General features: G+C 43.8%; 1 protein-coding gene across 4 annotated transcripts; it reads right to left on the reverse strand.

Annotated features, from left to right (window-relative positions):
• Positions 1 to 41: 41 nt before the first annotated feature.
• Positions 42 to 11,711, reverse strand: CHAMP1 (chromosome alignment maintaining phosphoprotein 1). Of its 4 annotated transcripts, none has more exons than XM_017817337.1 (3): positions 11,170 to 11,327; positions 5,738 to 6,551; positions 42 to 3,751 (listed from the first exon to the last, which is right to left on the reverse strand). In XM_017817337.1, exon 3 carries the CDS (start codon positions 3,688 to 3,690, stop codon positions 826 to 828), a length of 2,865 nt encoding a protein of 954 aa, XP_017672826.1. In that variant the 5' UTR covers positions 3,691 to 3,751; positions 5,738 to 6,551; positions 11,170 to 11,327; the 3' UTR covers positions 42 to 825. The 4 variants fall into 4 exon arrangements, with proteins under 4 accessions (XP_017672826.1, XP_017672823.1, XP_017672825.1 ...); XM_017817334.1 differs by having other exon boundaries at positions 5,664 to 6,551; XM_017817336.1 differs by lacking the exons at positions 5,738 to 6,551; positions 11,170 to 11,327 and adding an exon at positions 11,661 to 11,711.
• Between the last annotated feature and the right edge of the window lie 4,457 nt (positions 11,712 to 16,168).

The following is a 16,168-nucleotide window of genomic DNA, read 5'->3' on the forward strand; positions in this document are numbered from 1 at the left end:
TCTTGATTTCAAAAAAAAAAAAAAAAGGAAAATGGCTAACACCAGGTTGGGTTTCTTTTTATTGTTAAAACATTAAAGCATAACATTTCACCAAATACAAGAAAATTAGAGGTTGTCTGACATTACAAACATCTGAATCATCAAGAGAAAGTGTTGAGCTATACATAGTCCGACGTTAATCTATCAATTTAATGTATATTAGTACATGCTTAAAACATGGCCAAAACACAGAATCACAAAATAGGTACCTTGATGCTTCTAAATCTGAGACAAGTAAGTCGAAGAATTGAGTGCAATGAATTTCCAACAATTGACTGCACACTCAATTACAACGTCAGGGCATCATTATTCCAGGACATTGGTAGTTTCTCATACCTGGCTCATTCACATTCAATTTAGTGAGAATTTTAGATTTGAGAACTTGATAAAAACATTTTGAAAAATACAACATTTAACAAATGTGAAAAAACAAGTTGTCTTCACAGGAAAATATGGATTGCTTGCCATTCCAGTCCTTAATTGCCTATACGTTTTACAAATCTTTACAAAACTATTTCGTATCCATTTTGGTTTCAAAAACATAGTACATCTGAAAAATAAAATATGACTCTACTGATGGGTAATACAAAGACATGAACACGTATTTAAAATGACTTTCAAAAGTAAATCTCTTCAGTAATACAGCTATAAAAGACAAGGTAAACATAGCACAATAAACCATGCATCTCCTGACTTGTCAGATCAGCTAAACTACTTGGTTAACATACAGTAACACTTTGAACACTTCTGTAAATTTAGCTTTTCTAGCACAAGGAGAAAAAAAGATTAAATTTGTTCTTCGAGCGGTTCAAGGTTGTCCAAGTGTTTTTTAGGTGCATCATCACTATGACGGCTTTGGCAATGGGTTAAATGTTTCTTAAAGCCTCGAGGAAAATTTGATTCAAAATTACAACGGGGACACTTCAACAAACTTTGACCATGAGCAGCAACATGGTTTTTAAGAAGAGACTCCAAGAGAAAAGCTTTGCCACATATTTTACACTTGTATGGGCTTTGAACATTATGCTTGTTAACTAAATGGTGCAAGACAGCACCTTTTTTCATTGCACGACAGCAACAAATTTTGCAGTAATACTTTCCCTTGCCACGTTTCATGTATTTTGCTATTTCTTCCTCAGAGATGAAAGCCTCTTTTTCTTCAGTAAACTGCAGCACACACTGTGGCTGCGTGGGAGTAGTTGCATCCATTTTGCTCTCTTTGCCATAATCAGATGACTCCATATCATACTGTTCTTGGTCACTGTTGGATTCTTGTTCCTTTATCTCCATTGAGTCCAACTCTGTTTTTCCACACTCACTGATATTTAGTTCAGAATCTGAGTTCTCCTGGTTTTCCTTCTTGGGCTTCTTTTTTGGGCATGAATATAGCATGTCTTCTGGTGATTCTTTGGCTAATAATGATTGTTCATCCTGTGAGAATAAGTCATCCAGTGGTTTCTGATCATCTAAAGTGTGAGAAAGAAAGTCACTCTCGCCAGACTCACTAGGTGTTTGGGGCTCGGAGAAAAAGCCTGAAGCAGACTTGTGAGGCTCGGAAAACAGGATATTCTTCTGGATTTCAGAAGGTACAGTAGTTTCAGCATGTCTCTGGACATCAGAGGATAAAGTAGCAGCAGGCTTCTGCATCTCAGAAAATACAGCGTGCTTTTGAACATCAGGGGAAATAGTAGATTTCTGGGAGTCAGTGAAAACAACTTGTTTGGGTGTCTCAGGAGAAACAGGAGTAGGTTTTTGGGACTCAGTAAAGAGGCCATGTTTCTGAATTTCAGGAGATGTGGATTTCTGAGAGTCTGGAAAGGAAGCAGACTCCTGAACTTCAGAGGAAATGGGAGCAAGTTTCTGGGCTTCAGAAAATAGGGCGTGCTTCTGGACTTCAGAAGAAACAAGAGCTGATTTCTGGGTTTCAGAACACAGGGCTTGTTTTTGACCTTCGGTAGAAAAAGCAGAAGTAGATATTTGATTCTGGGGCTCAGAAAAGACGGCACGTTTCTGGACATCAGTAGAAGCAGTAGGATTAGATTTACGAGACTCTGGGAACAGCACTCTTTTCCGAGGTTCAGGGAAATGAGCCCGTTTCTGAATCTCAGACGAAGCAGCAGAGGTGGATTTCTGAGTTTCAGAAAAATACACAGATTTCCGTGACTCAGAGAGTTTCCAAGGTTCAGGAGATACTGAAATACCGGGCTTACGGACCTCAGGAAAGAAAGGAGGCTTCCAAGAGTCTGAGGAAACAGTGTGACTAGACTTTCGAAGCTCAGGAGAAACAGGGGGAGAATGCTTCCATGTATCAGGGGACAGAACAGGTTTCCAGCCTTCAGGGTAAACAGATGAGATGGGTTTCCATGGCTCAGAAGAAACAAGAGTAGACTTCTGGGATTCAGAAAACGACGTAGACTTACACGAGTCAGAAACAACCCTCCTAGGTTCTGGCAACACAACAGGGCCAGGCCTTCGAGACTCAGGGGCAGACCTCCGGGATTCTATGGACACCAACATGGCAGGCTTTGGAGCCCAGGGAGAAACCGTCGGAGACTTTTGCACCTCGTGAGACCTCCAGGGCTCAGGCGAAACAGTCGGACCAGGTCTCCATGACTCCGGTGAAACTGCAGAAGCAGGCCTCCGGGTTTCAGGAGGAGAAGCAGAAGCAGGCCTACGCATCTGGGAGGGATGCCTCCGTGGCTCAGGAGACCCAGCTGGGGCATACCTCCGTGGTTCAGGGGATACTGCTGGAGTAGGTTTCTTTGGCTCTGGTGACACAGCTGGGGAGTATCTGCGGGGTTCTGGAGACACTGCAGGAGAATGGCGCCGGGGCTCTGGTGATACAGCAGGGGAATGCCGCCGGGGTTCTGGAGACATTGCTGGGGAATGCCGCCGGGGCTCTGGAGACACAGCTGGGGAATGCCGCCGGGGCTCTGGAGACACAGCTGGGGCTGGCTTCTGTGGGTCAGGGGACACAGCAGGAGATGGCTTCTGTGGGTCAGGGGACACAGCAGGAGATGGCTTCAGTTGATCGGGGGACACAGGTGGGGATGGCTTCTGTGGATCAGGGGACACAGCTGAGGCTAACTTCTCTGGATCTGGAGATGTAGCCTGGGCTGACTTTTCTGGATCTGGGGATACAGTTTGGGCTGACTTGTCTGCCTCTGAGGAAGTCACCTGAGCAGATATCTGGGGCTCTGGAGACGCAGAAGATTTCTGAAGCTTGGGGGAAACAACAGGTTCAGATTTGGGGAGCTCAGGAGAAAGGGCAGGTTTGTGCGACTCAGGGGAAAGGGTAGGTTTCTGTGGCTCCAACGTGACACTTTTTTTGGATGAATCTGAATCTCCTTCTACCCGTTGTTCCTTCCGCTCCTCATTCCACTTCTCAGGTGCTGCATGCTGTGCTTTGATGTGATAATACACGTTGCAATACATCTTGCTGGTAAAGAAGCATTTGTGGCAGTGAAACAGTTTTGCACTTTTTTGATAAAATATAAGTTTACCCAAACCAGCAGCATCCATTTCATCACAATACTCTGGGTGAACGGTACCCATATGAATTTGTATGTTTTCATAGTCCGTTCCTCTGAAGCTGCAGTGGTCACACTCTAAGCGTTCTGTGGTTTTACGGAGTATCTGCAACATGTCCATTTTTCTACGGTCAGTAACAGTTTTCACAGCACTGCACCTTTTAAAGAGGAAGTTTCAGTTTCTGCAATAAAGGAAAAAATCTGTATTGTCAGTTGTCCATGTTAATTTCAACTCTTTGTCATTCCTAAATAATCAGGTGCACTTCCCCTCCCACGCCTCTTTTTAGAAAGCCTAAGTTTTGCACAGGTACTAACAACTTCATAAAGAAATACAAACATAGGTGTCTCCAACTCTGGAATTCATTTTACATCAGCTGAGCTTGAAAAAAACAAAGCTAATATTTAATGATAGGCTTTCCTACCTCTGTAAAAAATCTGGAAGCAAATGATAAAAAAAAAGAACCCAGGTGATATTTCACTTGATAAACCTGACTTGCTTTCTCCATTACACATGTAAACTGAAAACAAAAAGTCCTTTGAAATACTGCCACTGAGATAAAGACATTTCAAAAACACACCTTCATCATTAAATTTCAAAACAAATCAGCAATTTTTGACAAAGACAAAAAAAATTCAAGAAAACAGCAGCCTAAATCTTAGGCCCTGTTTTCATCTGTTAAACACTGTTTTCCTTTCACTAATTACATGAAAAACAAATGCTGCTGATCATAAAATCTTTATCCATTATGAAAAGAATCGTTTCCGTTCCATTATTTCATTTGCTGCCCTAATAACAACAAAAATACTATTTAAGAAAAACAACAGGGTGTTTTTTTCAGTTGGTGTAGTTGACAGTCCTATGTATCAAAAGTATTTTTTGCCTCACTACAAAGAGAAAGACAAGAATTTCTCAAAATTATTGCATTTGTAAGACCTTAAAAAAACCAAACTAACAACAGAATAATCCAGACAATAAACCAACCAACCAAAAAAGCACCCTAAAACCAAACACAACCCCCCCCCAGAAACGCAGCATCTGAAATGCAATTATCTTTTAATGATTTGGCTAGATTCCACTATTTCCAACAGAATTTATCTGGATCAGCTACTACAATAAGCTGAAAACCATATTCTGTAAGTTATATTCACATAAAAGTGGAAGGTAAAAAGGAATTGTTGGACATTTAAGTGAAATAAACAGGCTTTTTTCTCTAAGTTGAAATTAAACAGTTGTTACATGATTATCATGCTAAGCCATCAACCTAATTTTGGGGGGGTCTTGTAAGACACACTGCTTCAAAACACTCAAAATCTTTGTGTCATTTTAACACTAATTTTCCTGTCTAAATATATATTAGACTAAAAACAAATCTAAAAATATGCATTCAAGCAAGTTTCCTTAATTTATTCCTAAGGCATTTTTACCCTTGTTTCTCATGGAAATGAGGCTTACACAAACACTTTGCCCTATAGTCAACGCCAATCAAACTAGACAAAGCAATCCAGCCTTGTTTTACATTTCTACACATTTCAAGAAAATCAGGAACTGAGTAGAGAATGAAAGCAATGCCTCCACTGAGGCTACAGTCGAATATGTCATTTCACAGTGCCTGGTTCTGTTTAGCCTCTGCACAAATGGTCAGTATGCAAAAACACGCAGAACAAGCAGTGTCTGATTCAGCTTGTAATTAGGGAGAAAGAGACAATTAAAAATACTACAGCAGTGAGATGCTTTGGGTTTGGGGCAGGGACAGAATGAAAGCAAATTAGCAGTGCTGCTAAAGGATGAGATGGATACAGCAAAAAAAACAAGAAAGAGGGACAGGCTGAGAAGCAGAGGACACAAATCCCTAAGAAATAAAGGTTCACTAGCTCAGCTGCTCATGGAACAACTTCTTTGCATGCAGTGTGCATACACACTTCACATTAAGTCACAGGAACAGGTAGATTTCCAATTGGGAAGCATAGCAGGACCACAGACAGAGCTTTAAGAAGGATCCTACTTTACAACTATGAGACAAATGCACAGCACCCAACTGCAGTCCAGCTGCACATGAGAAGTGCACTGTTCCACAAACACTGAAGTGGGAGGACCTTTGGGGTATAAGTTGCAGTTTCCCAGTGCTACCAGCAGCCATACAAAAGACACCTCAAAATGTAGTCCACACCGCATTCAATGTTGACCATGAAACACTTCCTGAAGTCTCAAAACAAACTTTTTATTCCTGTAAAAGATCAAAACAAAACAGAAAGATAGAGTACAGTGGTCTGTAACTGCAAGAGCAAATAACTTGCCAATTGTAAAAACCCAAAGCACATCATGTCTTACTTAACACTCCAAAAGACCTTCAAGTCTTTATGAATTACAGTGTATGTTTTGTTTGGGGGATTTGGCACGATGGTAGAAAAGGAAGATTTCAATTTGAAAGCCAAAAATTCTGAATTGCTTATACAAGGTAAATAAAAAGGAGGCTTTTTTTACCAAATCACAGCAGAACGTAATTAGGACATACTGCACTAATCGCATTTTTAGACTTGAAAGGGAATTTGTCAATTCCAAAATTGATGGTAATCCTGAATTATCCATTTTCTTCTCTCTAGAAAACAAAAAAGGATTTTCCAAATTGAATTTACCACAGCTTACAACAAAGTCTACCAGACAATCTTTGCTATCCTCTTCATAACTTCCCTCCCCTTTGCACATCACCTAACTTTTGCCATTTCTGCAGTTTTCTGTAATTCACTCAACTACTCACTCAACTACTTCACTCCCTATCTCCCATCCTCTCCTTTTATTCAGTTCTATCTTATCTTATGATGAAATTTTCCATTTTCTTTCCAAATACAACAGTGAGAAAGAGTCCCTGGCTCCCTTCCAAAAATTGTCCAAGTTGCTGCTAAGCTTTTTTGAGCACGAGAGTATTTTGGAACCAAAGAAGTTACAGGCACAGCCCAGACATCCAAAGGTCTTGACATTCAAGCCTCTGGCATAAGAAATAACATAAGAAATAACATTAAAGAGCTCTCACACTGCCATCACTCAGCATTTGTAGTTTTGTAACTTCAGCCCACTGTAGCTGGCAGTCACTGAAGAAACTGCCTCTTCTGTTGAAATCTCTACCTAATTAAGGCATACTACTGAGCAAGACAACTCTTTGTTATTGCAGCATCTTAGGCCATGAGTATACGGAACAGTAAATCTAGTTTTAGAATAGTTACTGTGAGATCAGTAACAAACTTAAACAGCACTGAGCTACTACTAACTCATGCTGTCAATTTAAATTTGTTGAAACACTTCTGAAGGAATGAACTCTGAGATGTTGCTGGTTCACTTAGCATATATCTAAACAGCTAGTCTGAAAGACTGTCCTGTCAATCCCTCCTATCCCTTCTCTCTTTGAGCTCCAATGCCACTGTCTCTACATGGCTCTGTTTGATGCTCTCCTCTATACTCAGGTTTATCACAAAGGTAACTGTCTGCTTCACACTGCTCTTTGCCGCCTACTCCTGCACCAGAACTTGTTCTGCACTAGGTCCTGTATTTGGGTGAAAGTGTAAGGAACAACACGTCACTGTTTTCTAAACAGTTCCACACCAGCAGAGCCAGCCAGTCTAGAAACTATATGCTCAGTAACCAGGTCTCCATGGCTTTGGACCTGCATGAACTGTGATGGAATCTGTGCTCAGCAGCATCTTTTTGGTAACACTAAGAGAGATGGACCACACTCCCTCAGTGTAAATGAACTATTACAGACATGAAAGGGAACTAGATCTGCACTGCTCCAACTCAAACCCACAAAAAGGATAAAGAAAATAACTGGTGTGATCAATTTGTCAGGGTGCTCCATGTGCACTGTAGAGAATGGGACCAAGTACTTAATCCAAACATCACTCTAGCCTTCTGAAGCCCTTTGAGGAAGAGTATGAATTTCAGGATGAAGATCAAATTGCCATGAGCAACAGGTCCCCCATGAAACAAAGCAGAAGGGAGATGGCCACTAGAGTATGTCTCAGGCCTGCCTGAATACTCCTGGGAGCAACAAAGAAGCTGCCACCCATGCACATATAGATAACTGCTGTGCAGGCCCCAGGCCACTCTGTTTTGCTGAACACTCTGCCAGGCCATACATATATTGTAAAAAGAACAGTTGAGCATCGTCCCTACACAAAATCTCAATTACAGGATGTGCAGTGCAGCAGTGGCTACAGCTGAGGCTGCATGCCACTTCAACACCACAAAGCACAACGCATTCCTTAATTGGTCTTTCTGCATCCCCTCCTACTTTTCTCACTTTTCATGGCTGCAACACCGAGAAAACAAATACAGATGCAGCCAAACAGAAGTAATTATCTGCTCCGAGAACACATTACAATTGAAGCAGAAGCCTGAAGCCCAGCATTTATGCTTGTCCTGTGTCTGCATCCTGCCTCCAGTTCAAGATGAAATACTATGATTCAACTAAGATTCTGAAGTTTGCAATACTAAACTTAAGGCAGCCAAGACTCATTCAGAGTCTTCCTATGACATGAAGTTTTCCACTGAAATCTACCTGAACAGATAAGTGCTTCTGTCCACAAGCTCACTATATCCACAGATGTCAAGCACAGTAACAGCATCAGCACCAACTCAGCTCTTAGATGACCTGAAGTGACACAAATCAATGGCCATCACTCACATTAAAGGCTGCTCGAAGAGATACAGAAGTCTCAATGGTGGGACTACCAGTCTCTCCCGCTCCATCAGCCACCTATCCCCCCCCCTTCTTTCACACATCTAGAACCTACATACGTCTAGAACCTGCATACAAAGGTTCCTACCATCAGCTCTCTCCTCTCTCCACAGAGATGCTGAAGATCCTTACACCAGTTCCTTGTCCCCTACACTGCAGTCCTGGCCATAATCTCCTCCATCACGGGAAAAACAGAAAAATAGCAGGGGGAAAGGATTGGAAATGAGGACACTTATCTACCTAGAAAAGAACAACCATCACTATTTTCTTGCTTGGCACTCAGCATCCAAGAGATTAAAGTCATGATTTAGCAGACAGAAGCACCCAAGAAGTCAGAGGCAATGAGATAAATGCAAATTTATCAACCAAAAGTTGGTTACATATATTGCAGGGCAACTGCAGAGCAGAGTCAAACAGCATCAGAAATCCCTGTTGAGCTCATGTTAGACTGAAAAATAGGAGTGTCCTAAGCTAATGCATAGAGCGGAGAGATCTCCTGATGTCTTCCCAGTCAACACACACAGGCACTTCAGAAACAGTTCCTGGATTCCACATCCCATTTTCCATAAGGATCTCACTAAAGATTAAGCCATAATTCCTGCAGCCTTTCAGAAACCTCCCCGTGGAAAAAAAGAAATGCACAGGAGATATTACATAGAAGAACAAGTCCACACAGGGAATGGCACAACACTGACTCTGGCAGCGAACAACCTGTCTCCACTTCTCAATTTCATTCCAATTTCATAGCTACAAGTCTACCAATCATTCCTGATAATTTTTAATAAACACACTCTATGCTCAGCGTTGCAGCATTTAATATATGTCTGCATTTTTCCTCTACAGAGGTTAAGCTGGAACTGTCATGAGGCAGCATGAGAGGGAAGCAGTCAGGGCTCAAATCTAAAGACGTAGACTGCCTGTGAGCACAGAAAATTACAGGTTGCTTTTAATATTCCATGAAGAATTTCAGAACACAGCAACAAGTAGTCCATCATATCATTGCTCAAATAAGGCTGTCTTGGTTCTCACTGGCAGAAGGCTCTAGAACTCTTTTCCTCTCAATAAATAATCAAGCCTGGTGAGACTCAAGCAGACAGAGGACATGCAACACACATTGATGACACCAAAACAACTGGGAAAACCCTCCAGAAGAAAACCCTGCCTGTGATTTTCTGCAACGCCCTGCAACTACATTGGATTCCCTGTATCAGCCCCTGCACAGGAAGGATCACTGTTTAATTTTCATCAGCCTTGGAAGTTTTGTATAGGCAACCAGATCAGCAATATCCTCTATCAGTGAAGAGGGCCAATGGTAAGTGTGTTCCCAGCACAAGAAAGCTGGATAGTTGCTTCACTGCCTCTGCTAGCAGGAGCAGATCCAGACTACTGCTGTGTTTAAGCAAAAGGAAAAGTGACATGTTCTGCAGTGCCAAAAAGTAAATGGCAGTCTGGTGGCAGCATGGTGCTTCTCTTGAAGCTACATCCCTGTGTTGTGACTGAGAAACAGAAGTTTAGCTACCAGAGGAAGCTGCACACAAACATCCCCACAGTGTGGCAGAGCAGGCACTTCACAATGCACATGGCAGGTATGGGGGTCACTTCCAATGCACCATGAACAGGACAGGCAGCACTATGCTCCTGCTAATCCAGAAGCGTCCACAGGAATTTGACTGCATCTTCACATCTGAACTCCCAGCTAACAGTCAATCTATTTGGGCTAAGTTCCACGAGCAACAATTGCTGAACCAGGTCTTTAAAACTGCACACCTAAACAAGGCACAAACACCCTGACCCAACCAGCCACTGAATGCTAAAATATGCTGAAAATATGGGAGACACTAGATCCAGGAATGAAATGGCTATATTATGAGGTTCCATGTTTTCAAGGTTCAAGTTACAGGAGAGTTGCAAAGTGACAATACTTGATGCACATGCAAATGATTTAAGAAACAAAGTGGCCAGAACTGGAGCTCTTTTGCAAGATTTCGCTCTTCATTATGAGATTGACAATTCTCTTCATCAAGAGAATAACATTAGTTCTCAACACAACATCTAATAACAGTCTAAGATGCAGAGTAAAATCAATGTACCTATGACAGATTTGGGATAGAAAAAAATTAACTCCATGTAATTCTGACAAGGATTTCTAACTCCAAGTTCACAATTCCACATGCACGGCTTCCAAAAATGGCCCCAGAAATGCTATTGCTGCAGTACTGAACCTGAGCTGGTGAAGTGCCACTGGACCCACTAGAGCATTTAATCTAGTCAGGAACTGTGAATTAAGGTTGAGAATCTTGGTGACATAAGGGTAAGAATTTCATTTACACTGCTCTGAAAGCAAATGGGGTTTGAGGGGAGATTACGTAAGAGAAAAATGAAATCCAAAATTTCTATATTCCTCACTTATAAACAATTCACAGAATCAGAGAATTCAATTAGATTGGAAAAGACCTCTGAGATCATCAAGTCCAACTATGACTGATCACCACCACGTCCACTAGACCATGGCACTCAGTACCACATCCGGTCTTTCCTTAAACACCTTCAGGGACAGTGACTCCACCACCCCACAGGGCAGCCCATTCCAGCATCTAATCACCCTTTCTGCGAAGAATTTCTTCCCAGTGTTCAACCCAAACCTCCCCTGGTGCTGCTGGAGACTATGTCCTCTCATGCTGTCGCTGGTTGCCTGGGAGAAGAGGCCGATCCCCACCTGGCTACAGCCTCTTGTCAGATGGTTGCAAAGTGATAAGATCACTCAACCCTGAGCCTCCTCTTCTCCAGGCTAAACACCCCCAGCTCCCTGAGCCGCTCCTCCCAGGACATGCGTCCCAGAATCGTGCACGTTGTGAGCCGTGGCTCTGCACCTGCTTCCCTGCTCCCACGTGCGACGCAGCCGCTCCTGGCAGCTATTTCTGTCATCAGGGAAGGGCCTGGTCCCGGCGGGGACACGTCCCGTGCCGTACTCGCTATCCCAGGACAGCAGATCCGGCAGCGCGTCCGTCCCGCCCCTCGCCCCGCCGGCACCGCTGTAACTTTCCCGCGGGCAGCGGGTGCCTGCGGGCCCGGCGCTCCCGGCTCCGCGCTGCCCGGCCCTGCCGGCGCCGGGGGTAACGCCGCCCGCCCATTCATTCCCGCCCCGCCGGGCGCTCTCCCCCGCCGCCTCCCCTCTCCCTCCCTGCCGTGCGCGGCCCCGCCGGTTTTGTTCCCCCCGCGCCGGCACCGGCTGCCGTCGCCCCGCCCGCGGCGGGGTCCGGTCAAGGGGAAGGCCCAGGCGCGGTGCGCAGGGGGAGGGAGGGAGCGCGGCGGGCCCCGCGGGCGGGAGCGGGGGCGCGCGGGCCCCGCCGGCCGCACTCACCGCTCGGCAGCTCCGGGGCGGCGGGCGCGGGCCGGGGGGGCCGGGCCGGGCTCGGCTCCCCCCGCCAATGGCGGCGGCGGCGGCGGGAGGCGGGGCCGGGTCACGTGCGCGGCGGCGGCGGCAGAGACGGGGGCGGGGCCGGGCCGCGGCGCCCTCCGCGCCCGCCGGCAGGGGGCGCTGCAGCACCGGGGGGGCCCGGCCTCCCCTGGGGGCTCACAGTGGAGTTCGTCCGGGGGGGAGACAGTGACAGATCCCAAAACACGGAAACACGGGGGCACAGAAACATAGGTCAGGTTAGAAAGACCTCCGAGATCATCGGGTCCAACCTATGACCAAACACCACCATGTCAACCATGGCACTCAGTGCCATGTGCATTCTTGCCTTAAACACCTCCAGGCAAGGTGAGTCCACCACCTCCCTCGGCAGCACATTCCAGTGTACAATCACCCTTTCTGTGAAGAATTTCTTCCTAATGTCCAACCTAAACCTCCACTGGCACTGCTTAACACTGTGTCCTCTCATCCGGTCACTAGTTGCCAGGGAGAAGAGACCTCCTTTCATGAAGTTGTAGAGTGATAAGGTTACCCCTGAGCCTTCTTTTCTCCAGGCTAAACAACCCCAGCTCTCTCAGCTGCTCCTCACAGGACTTATGTTCCAGACCCTTCACCAGCTTTGTTGCCCTTCTCTGCGTCTGCTCCAGCACCTCACTGTCCTTCCTGAACAGAGGGACCCAGAATTCAACACAGGATTCAACATGTGGCTTCACCACTGCTGAGTAGGCCACACCTCGAGTACTGTGTCCAGTTCTGGGCCACTCAATTCAGGAAGTGCTTTTTGTCTTTGGGGGTTTTTTTGGTTTTTTTACAGTGCCTTTTGTTCAGTGTGGAGAGAATCACAGAATCAATGAGGCTGGAAAAGACCTCTGAAATCATTGAGTCCACCCTATGACTGAACACCACCACATCAACTAGACCAGGACAATAAGTGCCATATCCAGTCTTTCCTTAAAACGCCTCCAGTGATGGAAAGATTCCCTGGAGACTGAGGGCTGACCATATTGCTCTCTACAGCTTCCCTAGGAAGAGAAGTGGAGAGGGAGGTGCTGAGCTCTTCTCTGTGGTACCCAGTGATATGATATTTGGGAATGGCTCAAAGCTGCCCCAGGGAGGTTTTGACTGGACACTTGGAAGCATTTCCTTACTGACACCAGCCACTGTGTCAGGAAGCATTTATCAGTGATCTGTTGCACCTCACCAGTTGCTTGGATAGAAGCTGTATTTTTTCATCAGGTTTAGCTAAGTTTTCAAGAAAATCAATCCCACATGCTGTGAAAATGTAGCAAAAGTGTAGTGATCAACCACAATTACTGACCGATGAGGAATTTTTTTCTTTATTCCATCTCTAGATCCCAATGAGAAATCTAGCACTGCAGGCTGGGTACCTGCCTGTTCTTCTGTATAGTCATGTCCCAGGCTCATCTCCCTTTGACTATAGGTTCTATATTAATTGTTGCCATGTCCTTTAGTTCAAACCCACCTTCCTTGTTCCCTGATTTCAGCTGTCTCCCATATGATGTGCTCTTGGGGAGCAGGAGCTTTCTCAGTCTTCCCTCCTTCTTTGTCCTGATCACCCCCTTACTGACATCTTGAAAGCATCTTCCCTGAACAGTGATAAGCAGCTTTTTGGGTGCCCTGGGGGAGGTCTTGGGGGCATGCTGTGAAGGTGCAAGTTTTTCCTATGTCTATGGGACTTGCAGTGCCTGACACACTTGAGGACAGTGACTGACTTTCCCAGAACCTTAACCTGTTGTGGATTGTGGTTTTCCCATGACTAACTTAAAAAACCAAATGTTTATTTCCATCCAAGTCTTCAGTTAAGAGCACTCTTGCTACTCATCCCTCCTGTACTTGCTTTTTATCTGTGTTTGATTACTCAAAATGTCACTAGCTGACTCCTGCCTTGGTCATTTTTTGGAAATAGTGTGTAAAGTCAATCCAAACCCAGCTAATAACCTATTTTCACTATCATTCTCATTTCATCCTGAGATCTCAGTCTTTTTCTGGTTTGCCAGCTCTTTTCACCCAGCTCACGGTTTTTGAATTAATTTCTAGCTTCTGTAGTTTATCTAATAATTTCAATTTAGCATGGACTCAAACAATTAATAAATTAATAAAACAAATGACGTGTACCCCATTTATTACATTCTTCTTGGCCAAACTAAGTAAATTTCTCTTCTTTTTCCATGCTGTTGATATCTGTAGGTGATTTTGGAATACTTGCAGGATTTCTTTTCAGCCTAGCCAAGAGGTTTTTCCAAAGAAGGTGAAGAAACTCCATGGAGATTTTTTTGCTGGATTAGCAATTACAGAGCAAGTATTGGACTAGAAAACAGGATAGAGAATACATAAAGCACTAGAAGCCACCTCAGTGAATAACTTTTTCTTTTTAATAGACTTTTTCTGTACTGTATGGTTAAACATTTTTTGTAACTTGTTAAGAACTTTTTTTCCTCTACATCTAGCGATTTCATTTGATTTATGAAATCATGCTAAAATTCCATAGGTCTCCCCCCTTTCAGTTAATATTATTCTGAAAGATGCTTGAATATAGTTTGCAGTTCTAGATTATCTTTTTTTGCAAAAGCAAAATGTAAAAAAAGATCATATTCACTTGTGAACTCAGTGAAAATGTTAACAGTTTGAAGGCATGGAGTATAATCATACAAGACAGCTATTTTGTTTCATTTAATTCTTTCCCTTAGGCCTCTAAATTACTTTCTGAAATTGCCTTTTTTCTTCTTATTATGTGCTAGCGACTGTAACTAATAGAGCAACAAACCTGTTACCTAACATGGTAGCTATGGAGAGCTCACAGTTCATTGGCAGTATGTCTTAAATACTCCTGAATACATTCACTGCCACTGTCCAAGCGTGCTTGGCCCCGGCAGATGAACCTCAGGATTAAAGGGTGGGCTCAGTTCAGCGCACGCTGTGTCTCACCTAAAAAATCCACTGCACAGGCTCGAAGGGTTAATGACCTTTCCCAAATCTTCGCTTGCGAAGACTGGCCATTACATTACATTTCTACCTTATGTAATGTATTCCCAACTGTTTTCTTCCTCGCTATTTGATCTTTAACTAAGGAACTTAAAAGTTTTCAATACACAATCAACTGATGCCTTAAGCCCCTAATGGTTTTTTTATTTTTCTAATATTTGTAAGACTTGTAAGTTTTATAAGTAAGTTTTAAAGCAGCAACCTTCCCCTCCCCTTGTCCCTTGTTCCTTTCCCTTTCTCCAGCACCCTTGTTTATACATTCCTTAACCCTCTTACCCCATTCTATGCTCCCCATATCAATCCTGCTTCTGAATACAGCAGAGATGTTTAGTCTTTTGTCAAGGCAAGGCCTAGACAGTTGACATTACAGCATATCTGGGCCTAAACCACAGAGTACGGTCAAGAATTAGGTAACTATGTACCCTCTGTGCTCTGATGATGGTGAAGATGGGATGAATGGGGGGTCCCGAAATACACCCCAGACTCATTTCAAGGGGGTGGACCTGGGGCGGACCAGAGGAAAGGCCACAGGGTGGACACATCTGGGATTGGATGGATGGTGTTATAAAATGTAACATCTCAGGCACTGCCGGTGCGTCCTGTAACATCTTAGCCTTGGCAAATAAACCCTTTCTTATCTCACCCCTAATTAACTGCTCCTGGAGATTTTTTTCAGCACCAAAATACACCGGCAACAAACTTTAATGTTTGTATTGTAGAATAGTATTATAAGTTAAGGAAACAACACTGAGTGTATTCAGCTTTGGAAGTGTTTCCATTTTTCCTTTGATATCCCGATTTTCTTGTCTGAATGCCTTAGAACATAATTATACACATACTCTTGTTTCTGGATGCTGATGACCTTCAACAGCAGACAAAAACATGCAAGAACTTCCAGCAGGTAATGTCAGGTATCAGTGCCCATATTCAAGTTCACTGTTAAGAAACAACGTGGGGTGGAACTTCCCTTCCGTTTCATTCAGTAGAACCATCTGCATTTCTGCATAACAGAGTTGGAAAGCAGCACAACACAGAGACCTGGGCACACATCAGTAGTAACAGGCCAGGCCCTTGATGCTGTAAGACCCCAAAAAATCCCACCTTCAAGTTTTATGCAGAAGATTCATATTTCACTTTTGAATATATAAACATTTTTAAAGAAAAGGAGAAAAAAGAACCTTCAATTTCTGCATGTTTTTATATCTCCTGCCTTCTGCACATGCTGGGAGGTGTTTATGGATCTTGCATGGGCCATGAGTCAATCTGCCACTTTTGTACTAGCATATAAAACCCCTCTGAAGTTAGTCTTTACTCTCTCTCGGAGAGTATTTATTTTTTCCCTAATAAAGGTTGCTAGTTGTAATTGAGCAAAGAACACTGCAGTCCAATGTCTTCTGTGTTTGTGTCAATTTAAATCAAAATACCATATTTATGTATGTAACAGTAACGAC

This window comes from Lepidothrix coronata, unplaced genomic scaffold (assembly GCF_001604755.1).
Source record: "Lepidothrix coronata isolate B3197 unplaced genomic scaffold, Lepidothrix_coronata-1.0 Scaffold60, whole genome shotgun sequence".
Taxonomy (NCBI): domain Eukaryota; kingdom Metazoa; phylum Chordata; class Aves; order Passeriformes; family Pipridae; genus Lepidothrix; species Lepidothrix coronata.

Excerpts from the sequence above, each read along its gene's own strand:
- CHAMP1 (XM_017817336.1), bottom strand. The coding sequence starts at position 3,690 with ATGGACATGTTGCAGATACTCCGTAAAACCACAGAACGCTTAGAGTGT.